Genomic DNA, 13307 nt, shown 5'->3' on the forward strand with positions numbered 1-13307 from the left:
TCACCCTTTTCAAGTTCAGAATGATTTTAATTAAGCTAAAGATAAAATGTTTGCGAGCCAGGTGTTATCTCAAATTTGGAGAAGATGGGTGTTGTTTGAGTGTGTTGTGCAGGGACTGGTATAGCTCTGTTTCACTGGAATCTGTTTCACTGGTGTAGCTCTGTTTCACTGGTGTAGCTCTGTTTGACTGGTATAGCTTCTGATTCACTGGTATAGCCCTGTTTTACTGGTGTAGCTCTGTTTGACTGGTATAGCTTCTGATTCACTGGAATCTGTTTGACTGGTATAGCTTCTGATTCACTGGAATCTGTTTGACTGGTATAGCTTCTGATTCACTGGAATCTGTTTGACTGGTATAGCTCTGTTTTACTGGTGTAGCTCTGTTTGACTGGTATAGCTTCTGATTCACTGGTATAGCTCTGTTTTACTGGTGTAGCTCTGTTTGACTGGTATAGCTTCTGATTCACTGGAATCTGTTTGACTGGTATAGCTTCTGATTCACTGGAATCTGTTTGACTGGTATAGCTTCTGATTCACTGGAATCTGTTTGACTGGTATAGCTCTGTTTTACTGGTGTAGCTCTGTTTGACTGGTATAGCTTCTGATTCACTGGTGTAGCTCTGTTTTACTGGAATCTGTTTCACTGGTGTAGCTCTGTTTCACTGGAATCTGTTTCACTGGTGGAGCTCTGTTTCACTGGTGTAGCTCTGTTTCACTGGAATCTGTTTCACTGGTGTAGCTCTGTTTCACTGGTGTAGCTCTGTTTCACTGGAATCTGTTTCACTGGTGTAGCTCTGTTTTTCTGGTGTAGCTCTGTTTCACTGGTGTAGCTCTGTTTCACTGGTGTAGCTCTGTTTTACTCGAATCTGTTTCACTGGTGTAGCTGTGTTTCACTGGTGTAGCTGTGTTTTACTGGTGTAGCTGTGTTTTACTGGTGTAGCTGTGTTTCACTGGTATAGCTCTGTTTTACTGGTGTAGCTCTGTTTTACTGGTATAGCTCTGTTTCACTGGTGTAGCTCTGTTTTACTGGTATTGCTCTGTTTCACTGGTGTAGCTCTGTTTCACTGGAATCTGTTTCACTGGTGTAGCTCTGTTTTACTGGTGTAGCTCTGATTCACCGGTGTAGCTCTGTTTTACTGGTGTAGCTCTGTTTCACTGGTGTAGCTCTGTTTCACTGGTGTAGCTCTGTTTCACTGGTGTAGGAGGATGAAGGGAGCAGCGCGTCTCTGAATGCCTCTTCCTCTGCCCGAGGCTTCAGTTCTGAGGTCTGACCTTGTTCTCTGATCTCTGTCCCTCTGCAGGGCCGCCATGTCAAGACAGGCCAGCTCGCCGCCATCAAGGTCATGGATGTCGCCGGGGTGAGGAGGCTTCTTCTTTCCCTTTCTTAGCAGACACTTACGATGCAGCACACACAATTAAACACACTCACACGCACACACACGGCACAAACGTATGATGCAAAACATGTGCACACACACACACACATCAAATACACAGGTGAACACACGTAATATACATACACATACAATTTGTACCCTTGAGCAAGGTACTTAACCTGCATTGCTTCAGTATATATCCAGCTGTATAAATGGATACAATGTAAAGTGCTATGTAAAAAAGTTGTGTAAGTCGCTCTGGGTAAGAGCGTCTGCTAAATGCCTGTAATGTAACATACGACAGACACCCACACCACACAGCGGACACACACGCGTCACATTCTGTCACATCCTCGGTTGAACACGCGCATTCCACGGGGCTGCGGTTCCGAGCGCAGCTTTGAGAGTTCCCGTCAGCCTGAAAGGGTTTAGCGCGCTCAGACCAATCAGCGATAACATTACTGCCGCCAGCCCCTCCCCCCACCCCCCACCCCCCCACTTCCCACAGCCGCAGATTACACGCTCGCCGCGTACGCGCCGCCTGTGTCCTTCGCCCTTCTGCGGCAGGCTCGCCGGGCCGAAGGGAACGTCGGCTAGCGGGGTCACGGCGCCGCGCGGCGGGAGAGGTCGCCGTAACGCCGCCCGGCGTCGCTTCGCAGTACGCCCCCCTTTCCGCTTTATCGCGACGCACAGCGCGCCGAACGTCCCCTCGAGCGCTGCCCTCGCGGCCCCGTCTCAGTTGAGGCTCTCTCCGGCGCGCGGGAGGGATGAGTCCGCCCGGCGCCCGCGTGGGGGCGGAGCTTGTTTATCCGGCCGCTCCGCGCCTCGCGGAATCCCGCTGCCTGCTTTGTGCTCGTCCTCCCCGCAGATAATCATTAAAACCCAAATCCTCTTTCGGGAGCGAAGTGCCGCGCCCTGCCAAAAATCCCGACGCCCCCCCCCCCTCCCCAGCTTACCGCGGCTAATGGGGCACCCTCCCCTTTACGAGACGGCCTTATGTGAGCTGAGGGTTTTCGGGGGGGGGAGCCGATGTTTGGTGACCCTGGAACCGCCGGGGAGGGCTGCCGCAGAAGAAGAAAGGCTGGGTATCGATCGGGGCGCGATCGCCCGCTATCCCAGCATCCCTCTGTCTCCGCGGCGGACCGCGCTAATTGCATCTGTCTGCTGCGGGGATATCGGCCTCCTGCAGCGGCTGGCTTGTCAATTCCTGGGAAAAGGAGGGGGTGGGGGGGTGGGGGGGGGGCAGATTTATCCCACCCTTTTCCAAGATACTTGAGAGAATGCGTGTGTTTGGCAGGAGGCAAATTTAGCACTCACGTTGGCGATTTCTCAGAGCCCGCTCCGCCCCCGTCCTGCGCTGCAGCGTTCTGATCTGGTTCGGGAAGGGGGGGCGGGGGGGGCATGACGGGTGACGACTCAATGGAAGGTTAAAATCCATGTTACATACTCGCTGAGGGGCCCACCGGTAGCTCTGCAGTATGATGGCTCCCCTGTCGGGGGCTGTGATTGAGGTCAACGTCACGCTTGACATGTCGCTGTGATCTCCGATGCACCGCCCACGAGGCCTGCGGAATTGCAGCTCCAGGTCGTGCGTCGTCAGAGCCTCCGGAGACCCAGAGCACTATGGGAGCAGCGGGCGGTTCGGTCGCGAAGGGGGCGGGGTGGGTGGGGTTGGGGGGTGTGGATGGAGGCATCTCAGAGGGTGGTGGGGTGGTGGTGGTGGGGGGGGGGGTCGAGGGGGCTGTTAATTATGACACCCGTGTCGCTCCGCAGGACGAGGAAGAGGAGATCAAACAGGAGATCAACATGCTGAAGAAGTACTCGCACCACCCCAACATCGCCACCTACTACGGCGCTTTCATCAAGAAGAACCCGCCGGGAATCGACGACCAGCTGTGGGTGAGTCCCCGCTCGTTTCCCGCTCTCTCCCGCCGCCGCCGCCGCGGAAACGGGACACGCCTCGGTGTCATCCGCACCGCGGATCGGACAGGAAGTGCGACTCGTACGCGGTCCGCATTTCCTGTGGTCACCCTCCGTAAATTTCCGCGCTTGTTCCTCTCCACGCGCTCGCAGAATGTTTTCCGAGCTCGCTCGTGCGTCCTGGTCTCCTGTGAGTTTCAGGGGAGAGTTCGTAAGAAGCACAGTGGACAAACCAATCCCATAATTCCCTCAAACGAGGAGCCTGTCCGTTTTTTTAAAGGTGAGTTGTTAAAAGACCTCCCCGGGCTGGGGGTCTGTAAGGTTTTATTAAGGCCCAGGCTGTCCTTTAAAATCCCATTTCGGTGACGGGCACCATCTGGCGCTGCCCGCGGGGTGTGAGGCACCAAAGGTGCCGGAAGGGGGCTCTGTTCTGCCCGCACCTGCGCCCGCACCTTTCTGTCTCTCGCTCCCTCTCTCTCTCCTATCCTGTCCCTCGCTCTGCCGCTCTCTTTCTTTCTTGCTGTTGTCCCGCTTGCCGCTCCTCTCCCTCTCTCTCGCTCTCTCCCCATCGTCCCGGTGCAGTTTTACGTCTGTTCTCCCCTCCCCGCGGTTTTTGCTTACCAGCCCTTGGAGCGTGGCTGATGGCGGTTAGCGTGGGGGGGGGGGAGCAGAGTCTCCTCCGACATAGGCACGGATCGGGAGGACGGAAAGCTCGTCTGTGACATTTCGGCGAGTGTGCCTTTCTGATGAAGGGCGCTGTTCTTGATTCAGTCCTATTTGGTCGTGTCACAGGACCCCTCTCTCTCTCTCTCTCTCTGTCTCGTTTTCACTCTCGCTCTCTCTCACTCTGCCTCTCGCTGTTTCTTGCTGTCATATTCTCACTGTCTCGCTCTTGCTCTCTGTCTGACTTTCATTGGCTCGCTCTTGCTCTCTCTGCCTCACTCTCTCTCACTCTCTCTGTCTCACTCTCCCTTGCTATCTCTCACTCTGCCTCTCACTGTTTCTTGCTATCTCACTCTCTCTGTCTCGTTCTTGCTCTCTCTCTCTCTCTGTCTCGTTCTTGCTCTCTCTCTCTCTCTGTCTAACTCTCTCGTTGTCTCTCTCTCTCTCTCTCACTCTGTCTTTCTTTCTCTCACACAGAGCACACTGTTACTCACCGACAATCTGCCCTTATTTAGTTTACCTTACAGTTCTCATTTGAAACGCTTGTGTGATTTCCGTTTTTGCATTACTTGAAATGAACCCCCGGGAATGCCATTCATTGACCTGCACAGTGCAGTTTCACGAGCTCGTCTAACCAAAGTCTGCGCCTGGCTTGTTTGTCCCACAGGACAGCCCAAGGTGGCCTTTAAAGCAGTATAATAAACACATGCAGGTACTGAAACACATGCAGAACTGCCCTTAACGCCTCCGCATTCGCGCTTGCTTTACTAAGCCGAGGGACTGCGGTGGGATCCGAGGAAACGCAGGGGTCGGGTGGGCGCGGACAGGGCCACTCAAAGCCCGCCCCCGTCTTTGGGGATAATTAATTACATCTGCGTGATTGAGGGGCCCGTAAGTGCTTTCAGGCTCAGGGACTTGACGGCGGCATTTATCGCGCGTCCGGAGTGTTGACGGGAGAGATCGCCGCGGCGGCGCTCGGTCGGAACGGCGAGCCCCCCCGCAGCGCCCCGGGATCAGCGCTGTCTTCACGGCCGCCCCGTTTTAAAAGCGCGCTTTAAAAAAAACGACGCGCGCGTCCGGATCCCGCCGCGAGGTTTAATTAAGCTCCGGGTGATTTATTCGGGGCGCTCCGGCGTCGTTCCTGCTGGTCTGGAGGTTCGGGAGCGGTTTGTTTCGGCTTTGCGGTCCTCTGCCAGCCCAGCTCGCGGTACAGAGACGGTGAAACAGTGAGGAGGTGGGGAGGGAAGGGCTTTAAAATATGCCCGTTTACCACAGCCACTACCCTCGAATCAGCCTCCTGCTGAGGCTGTGCACTCAGCACTGTATGTGCGTGTGTGTGTGTGTGTGTGTGTGTGTGTGTGTGTGTGTGTGTGTGTGTGTGTGTGTGTGTGTGTGTGTGTGTGTTTGTGCGTGTGTGTGTGTGTGCGTGTGCGTGCCTGTGTGTGTGTGTGTGTATGCGCATATGTGTGTGTACGCGCGTGTGTGTGCGTGTATATGTGTGTATGTGCATGTGTGCGTGTGTGTGTGTGTGTGTTTGTGCGTGCCTGTGTGCGTGTGTATACGCATATGTGTGTGTACGCGCGTGTGTGTGCGTGTATATGTGTGTATGTGCATGTGTGCGTGTCTGCGTGCTGTTTAATTTGTGAATTCCCACTCTTCCCTCCATGGTGCTGGTGTGAGTGGTGATAAAGGATCTGCAACAGTAATCAGAAGGCAGCAGATTTAATTGCCTATTTTGGCCCCTCTAATGTGGTCATATAAAGGGGTATTATACAACATGTAAATTATACTGCTTACTGTAAGCCACCCAGGGAAAGGGCATCTGCTTAGATTAATAATAAAGCAATGATAACTGTAACTGCCACAGAGAGCTGACAGCGCACAAATGCGCACACACACACACACACACACACAAAAAACACACAGACGCACACAAACACACACACACTCTCAAAACTCCTTTCCCTGACGCTGGCTGCTCTGTGCCTCAGCGGTCCTGTTCCACGAGACGTTCTGAAGTGCATCATGGGACTTTGGCTCCATTCCTCTGTCTGTGGATCACCCCCCGTACAGCAGGGCCCCTCTAAGAAAATGAGTCACTTTCCAAGATTAGCCCCTCGAATGAGAATAACAATAGGACAGAAAGGACATGCAGTGGACTGCCCTGGCGTATCCCACAATTCCTCCAGCGGGTAGAGGAGTAGGCGGCGTAGTGAGTAAGGCGCAGGTGCCGTCGCCCTTCCAGCAGCACCGCGGGTTACACCAGTCTGGGCAGCCGAACTTGCCGGGGGGGGGGGGGGTTAAATTCTCAGCCACGCCTTTTGCAGTGAATACACAACAGAATAAGACGTGACATTACAGGCATTTGGCAGACGCTCTTATCCAGAGCGACGTACAACAAAGTGTATAACCATAACCATAACCAGGAACAAGTATGACGAGAACCCTAGAGAGAAGTACCGGTCCAAGTGCAACAACAACCGCATAGTTCAACTTGGAAATAAGAAAGATTTAGATGTAATATGCTTTCCTCACACCCTCCCCTTCTGCGGTCTCCTCAGCCCATTTTACAGACAAAAATCCAGTTCGATTGCGGCGCACAGGAACTACAAAGCTGGATACCAAGAGCGGCAGCACAGTGCCGTTAGGGTCATTGGTACAGGCTCATTCATATGCTAATTAAAAAGCTGTGCATCACAGAACTCTCCATCCCCATTAAAAACACAGAGGGGTAAAAGGAGGCCCTTCTTCAGACTTCAGTCTTCTTTGCCTTTCTGAGCCGACTCTGACACACAACGGGAAGAGATCGCCTCTGATTGGTCTTCGGCATCCTGGCGGCCTTGAGGTCCCTGCTGTGGTCAGTGAAAAGCGAATACTGGCTTTACTGTGCCCCGCTAAAGGGAGAGCGGCTGACCCTGGCGCGGTACTCATACAAAGAGCTAATGGTGCTATTATACAGCGGCGCGCTGCGGTATTGTACAGTGAGGCGGGGGCCAGGGCCTATTCGATTACATTCCCAAGTCTGCGTGGTAATGCATACACGGATAAAAGAAACGTGCTAGACGGTCAAAGCACTGGTTTATTTATGGCGGTTCGCGTTGGTAATGTTCGTTGCGTGCGCACGGCCTTCTCCCTGGCCCGTCTTAGGTTGTTTCGCGGGGCCGGGGCGCGGCACTGAATCACGTTAGCGCACGTTTCAATGCCTCCCCGGATTCTCCGCGCCGCGCCGAAATGGCTTTCTTTCTCCTAATTTATTTTCATTACGTGCCAAAAGATCCGTCTGCCCGCGCCCCCAATTACACATTTTCTGTGGCACTTTCCTGCTTTTAAGTGCGTCCAGCGACAGCCAGGAAAATGGATTTTAATAATGGAGCATTCCTGAGTTATTTATCAAAGGCCATTTTTCACCAAAAGGCTCCCTGGCTGTAAAGGGGAAAGGGGGAGGGGGGGGGGGGGGGTGACAAAATTGCTCAATTACATATTAACCAGGAAAATGCCTCCATCAGCCACTCTTTGCCCACTTCTTTTTTTATATTCTTAGTAATATCAAGAGTCTTATCTTGAAAGAGCAGAAAGCTAGGCTAGGTTGAAGGCGGATTGGTGAAAAAGTGCAAAGGCGGGCGGCGTCCGTGGCGCAGTGGAAACATTCATGGCAGCGCCGCGGGAGTAGCATGAATCGGCAAAACGTTATCGGAGAGCACTTTCCGTTAGTGCAGCTGGCAGTATGCCACTGCCATAAGAACAGACAGACAGACAGACAGACCGACGTATGCAGGCTGCAGGGGTGGGGGGTGGTGGGATGGGGCCATCACGAAACGGGCTTTGTGATGGCTCAGGAATTCATCCATAAAGCAAGATGGAGTTATAGGTCTTTTTTTGGGGGGGGGGGGGAGGGGGGGTTTGGGGTTGGAGTCGGCAATCTGCAGCTCTACCAGTCAATCTAAGGAAGAGGTGGAAGAACTTCCTCTGAAGCAGGAGACGTTCGCAAAAGGTCTTGCAGAAGGTTATATTACCAAATCCAGTCATGGTTCAATGCTGCCAAAACAAAACAAATTCTAAAAATGAATTGCCACAGGCAAGCGCACAATGTCTGTTTATATTGCAGCCTAGTTTTATTTATTTTTTTATTGTCGTACTATTGGACTTGTGAAATATTCCCACGCAAAGTGTTGACAGGTGAATAACTCTTCTGCTATTACACGGCCATACTAAACCGTAATATGCTTTTAGCAAAATAACGTGATTACCGTTTTAATATGCACAAGTGATTATATCGATGAGAAAAGGCATATTTATACGGAAAATTAAATCCTGTAATGCCTCTTACGTTCTTTCATTCATTTTGATAGCCTTCAGGCGGACGTGGCTGTCACAATATTTTTGGGTTTCTTTCATTTACATTTCATTTACCGCGCGACGCAAGGTGGTCTGGGGCAATAAGATTTTGGCCTTTCAGTCATTTCCCGCCCCCCCCCGTCAGACGGACGCCGTTTATGACATGGCCGACCTTTACGTGAAAGGGTAAGTGGATTCATTTTTTTTCCCCCCGCGATTGTTCGAGGGGACGGGGCCTCGTCCGTCATGCTTATTCAATTACGCGACATCGCAGGTGACTCCCATTTGCCGGAAGGCCGTCGCCGGGGAGACGTGCCGGTAGCTTCCAGACTTTTCCCCTTGAAATTCTGCCCGCCGCACGAATCGCGCTCCGCTCCGGGATCCGACTGATAAAAAAAAAATCATATCTCATGTTTTTATGTATCGAGGAAATTCATCCATACATCCTGGAGTATATGCAAATGCAAAGAACTGTGATGCGCATCTGTGATGAGCACTGTTTGGAAAAGAGATTTATTTTTCCCTGTAGATTTATCTACTCTCTTCTCCCCAGTCCCCCCCAATGTGCTGGGGACAGTGTGAAACACTACAATTGTTTTCATCTTTTAACAACTCCAGGATCTGTTCCATAATAATGAATAATACTCAGGGCCGAGATGTGTTTTTCTCTGTAGATATTCCACATACAGTACCGGGAGGCTGTCGAAGGTGGAGATATTTCTTACTTCTTTTATCTTTCTGGGAAACTAGACTGTACGCCGCAACTTTAAATTGGTTGTAAAAGGTCCTTGCTTTTAAACTGTCTGGCATTGTTCAAAACAATCCATTTCTCAGGTGCTCTTGGCCATGAGAGAGGATGTCTTCTGTTGGATTTCGCTGTTCAGATGTTGTCCATTTTCACAGGTTTTTTTGGAATTCATTCTTGACCGCTTTTTTCACTCTCTGACACAATTTCTGCAGAGCACATTTCTGAGTACTCTCCTGACCTTCTGATTTTTACTTTTCTGTGAAAATGAAAGTCAATGAAGGAGAGGCGGTTTTGTGGGGACACTTTGTGAGGTCGGTTTGAGGTACTGTGGAGCTTTTTGTGTGTCCTGATTATGAATGATATGTAAAGCAGGCTTCTTATGCCTTATGGAGAACCCAGGGTGGTTCTAAGTGAAGATGGAGGAACCGAGGGAAAGTGTTTGGCTGGACGAGCACAGCTTCTGGGAATCAGCTTTGGTTTTCATGTCCAAATAAGAACTTTCCCCAGGTTCATTCCTATACACTCCATTGATTTTGTTTTCAGGTAACTTTAAATGATGCGTAGACATATTAAACTACAAGTGTAGGAGAAACTGTAGGATACCGATCATTTATTGGAGAAGCAGCCCAAGCAAAGACAGCCATTGACACTGTCTTTATGACTGCCTTTTAAAAAAGCAGCTCAGATGAGTATTAGCCACAGGTTTGAGCTACACTAAGCCTCCCAACAGCCAGCTGCAATCCCAAATCCATATTTTTGTTATTTGTGTTCTTTGTGCTGTCCTGGTGTAGATGCCTGTTGGGCATGTCATTCACTGAATAATGGACTAATGCTTTACCTGGACACACCACTGAGTCTTTGTCAGTGTGTTGTATCTCACGCCTCTCTCTTGCGCGCGCGCACACACACACACATATAGGGATTTAGACTGATGCTCTCCCTCCCCTCCCTGCACAGCTGGTGATGGAGTTCTGTGGCGCTGGCTCTGTGACAGATCTGATCAAGAACACCAAGGGGAACTCGCTGAAGGAGGAGTGGACAGCCTACATCTGCCGGGAGATACTCAAGGTGGGTCTGACCCTGCAGGCCTGTACTTACTGCAGTGTCCTCCTCTCTGTGTCCCCTTACTGACTGTATTGCTCTCTTTCTCTGTCCCCTTACACACACTCTCTCTCTCTCTGTCCCATTACTGCAGTGTCCTCCTCTCTGTCCCCTTACTGACTGTATTGCTCTCTTTCTCTGTCCCCTTACACACACTCTCTCTCTCTCTCCTCTCTCCCTCTCTGTCTACTCTTCTCTCTTGTCCCCTTCTTTTCTTCGTATTACTGTGTTCCTCTCTCTTACTGTGTCCCCCTGTTACTGACTGGTGTTCCCTTCCCTACTGTGTCCCCCCTCCCCATTTGCTGTCATTCTTCTCTCTCTGTCCCCTTACTGACTGTGTTCTTCTCTCTGTGTCCCCTCACTGACTGTGTTCTTCTCTCTGTGTCCCCTCACTGACTGTGTTCTTCACTCTGTGTCCCCTCACTGACTGTATTCTTCTCTCTGTGTCCCCTCACTGACTGTATTCTTCTCTCTGTGTCCTCTTACTGACTCACTCACTCTCTCTGTCCCGTTACTGACTGTATTCTTCTCTCTGCGTCCTCTAACTGACTCTCTCCGTGTCCCCTTACCAAGTCACTCTGTGTCCCATTACTAATTCACTCTGTGTCCCCTTACTGACTCACTCACTCTGTCTCCTCTCTATGGACTCTGTCTGTGTACCCTTAGAGACTCTGTCTGTCCTCATTCTGAAATTGTCCTCCCCTGCAGGGTCTGACGCACCTCCACCACCACAAAGTTATCCACCGAGACATCAAGGGCCAGAATGTCCTGCTCACAGAAAATGCAGAAGTCAAATTAGGTGAGGCCTTCTGGGACAGGTGGCCCAGCAAGAAAAAGGGGACAGGCTTTCTGCTAACGTTTTTTCTAAAGCCAGTTTCCATAATGCATTATGAACATATTTATAAATATATTTTAATTCAGTATAATCATATTTCTTAATATAATCACCTATGATGACCTTTACAAACACTCATGATGCTTTCAGGTGTTAATTTAATTAGTAGTGTAGTGCTTTCAATATGGTCTTTGCAATTATTTTGTGACAAGGGCCATAGTGCTTTATAATGGTCATAAGTATTGTGCACAGTTACGGTTTTAGATAATGAGATGCACAGCATTCATAATCACTGCTATACGGATGGTGAGAATATGATTATAAGCTGCTCATCGCGGCTTGATATACTGCAGCTGGTTATCTTTAGCAGTTACAGATGAGCCCGCAATCTCATACTATCCGCTCAAAAGAAATGAAAGCATCTAGATAAAAAGGCACAGATTAAAAAAATAATAAAAACCTACAGTACCACAGGACACCTGCGGAGAATAGCTAAATTTCCCCCTGGAAAGCCCGCAGGCCTAACCCTTGCAACTCCATTCTGTTAGAAAACAGCTTCCTCAGAATTATCAGGTGATTTTCTTCTGCTGTAGATTTTACGGCTGTTATTTTACTGCTTATGCAGTTATTTAGTTAGTTTTCCTTTCATTACTCAGCAGATAAATCACCTTTGAGGGGCAAGGAAAGAGAGAGAGAGTCCTCTTTCCTCTTTTTAATTAGTGTCTGTTATGGTCAAGGTAAAAGATGAATCTAATAAATCCTGGTATTGTTCCAGGAATGTGGCTGATATCGACTAATATTGATAGGTGGCACTGAACAGAAGAGATTGAAGTCTTCACTTGCTGCAGTACTTATCTTTTGCTGGTTTTAACTGCTTTCATGTGATGGTGGGGTGGGGTGGGGGGGGGTGTTTTTGCTGAAACTCGCTCTTTTCCACCAAACAATTGTCAATTTCTAGGAGACGGCAGGGTCTGAGATTTTTCCTTTATGAGGACGCTGGGGAGGCCGTGGCTCGCTGCTCCTGCACCAGTTTACGAGGAGAGGCCTCGCTTAAAATAACGAGCGGCTGCATTGTGCGCCGTTCTTCGGACGCTCGCTGAAGACGCGCAAAGCGGAATGAAGCCATCGCTGTAGCGTTGTTCGAGGTTCAGCCTTTGACAGATTTTAGAAGCGTGATTATTGATGATATCTCTGGTGAATACTTTGGCTTTAGGTTTTATACACACAAAAAAAAACAACAGACTGAAATTCATTTGATACTATTTATTGCTTTGCGGGCCAGTGTTGGTCTTTGTATTTGTGGTGGAATTCTAGTGTTCCCCTTGGAAAAGAGACCTTTATTTTTTTACTGGGATTAGCGTGTTAACTGAAGAATAAAACAATTCCCGGTTGGCCCGGGGTCTAGCTTTATTTTGATGCTCATTTTAAACAATTTTTCCTTTCACATCTTTGGGGGGAAAAGTACATATTGCTTTGTTAAGTTATGTGTCTGCGTGTGAAAGCCACAGATGTATGGAAAAATGTATTGTAAAAACATGAGCATAAAGGGTGAACACGCTATTCTCCGAGTACACAATCGTCATTAGCCACACTTTCTAGAGCTGGTGCAAGCGTTCAATACAGCAGGTTTGAGCTGTTAATTGTTCAACAGTCTGCTAGTCCCTCGCTGAATGTGAACGTGTGAACTAATTGCTGGTTTTCTTTACTTTTTTGTTGTTGCTATGGTAATCTTCATGGTAAAAAAAACCCCAAAAAAAAAACAACTTGAGTCTGCCTACTTGAATGCTTAAATAATAACTTCCGCCCTCATCGCTGCTTACATGAACCTTCCAGCTGTTGCAGAGTGAGTAAATAAGTGTCCTGCTAATCTGCGCGTGCATTTTCGGTCTGCAGTGGATTTCGGGGTGAGCGCCCAGCTGGACCGGACCGTCGGCCGCAGGAACACGTTCATCGGCACGCCGTACTGGATGGCGCCCGAAGTCATCGCCTGCGACGAGAACCCGGACGCCACGTACGACTTCAAGGTGAACGTCCGCTAGGACCGGCGCCTCTTTGCGATCGCGTCTCCGTTTGGAGGTCACTGAAATACAGGCCTGAGCGAGCCGGGCCCTAGCACTGCAGTCCTCGGCCCTGCAATCACTGGCCACTCACTCAGATGAACGCGACCATTCTAAAAAATGGAGAATCCAGAGCTCCCGAAATTAGTGCAATTAACAGCCCCTGAAACCTCTCTCCTGGCAGAAACCCCACTTTGAAATTTGATTGCGGTCTTTGCAGGTAGAGATTTTGGGCTTGAAATACTACCGCTTCCAGCATGACGATACAGTGT

The 13307-nt window shown here is 49.9% G+C and overlaps 1 protein-coding gene across 7 annotated transcripts in view; it reads left to right on the top strand.

Moving 5' to 3' along the window:
- LOC135256706 (TRAF2 and NCK-interacting protein kinase-like) overlaps positions 1–13307 on the top strand; it is a 113065-nt gene that overhangs the window by 45705 nt on the left and 54053 nt on the right. For all 7 annotated transcript variants that reach the window (XM_064338742.1, XM_064338743.1, XM_064338744.1 and 4 more), the window contains exons 3-7: positions 1302–1358; positions 3150–3275; positions 10000–10110; positions 10852–10942; positions 12872–13002. In XM_064338742.1, coding sequence (XP_064194812.1) covers positions 1302–1358; positions 3150–3275; positions 10000–10110; positions 10852–10942; positions 12872–13002 — 516 coding nt within the window. The remainder of the gene's footprint in view (positions 1–1301; positions 1359–3149; positions 3276–9999; positions 10111–10851; positions 10943–12871; positions 13003–13307) is intronic.

Source organism: Anguilla rostrata, chromosome 6 (assembly GCF_018555375.3).
Source record: "Anguilla rostrata isolate EN2019 chromosome 6, ASM1855537v3, whole genome shotgun sequence".
Taxonomy (NCBI): domain Eukaryota; kingdom Metazoa; phylum Chordata; class Actinopteri; order Anguilliformes; family Anguillidae; genus Anguilla; species Anguilla rostrata.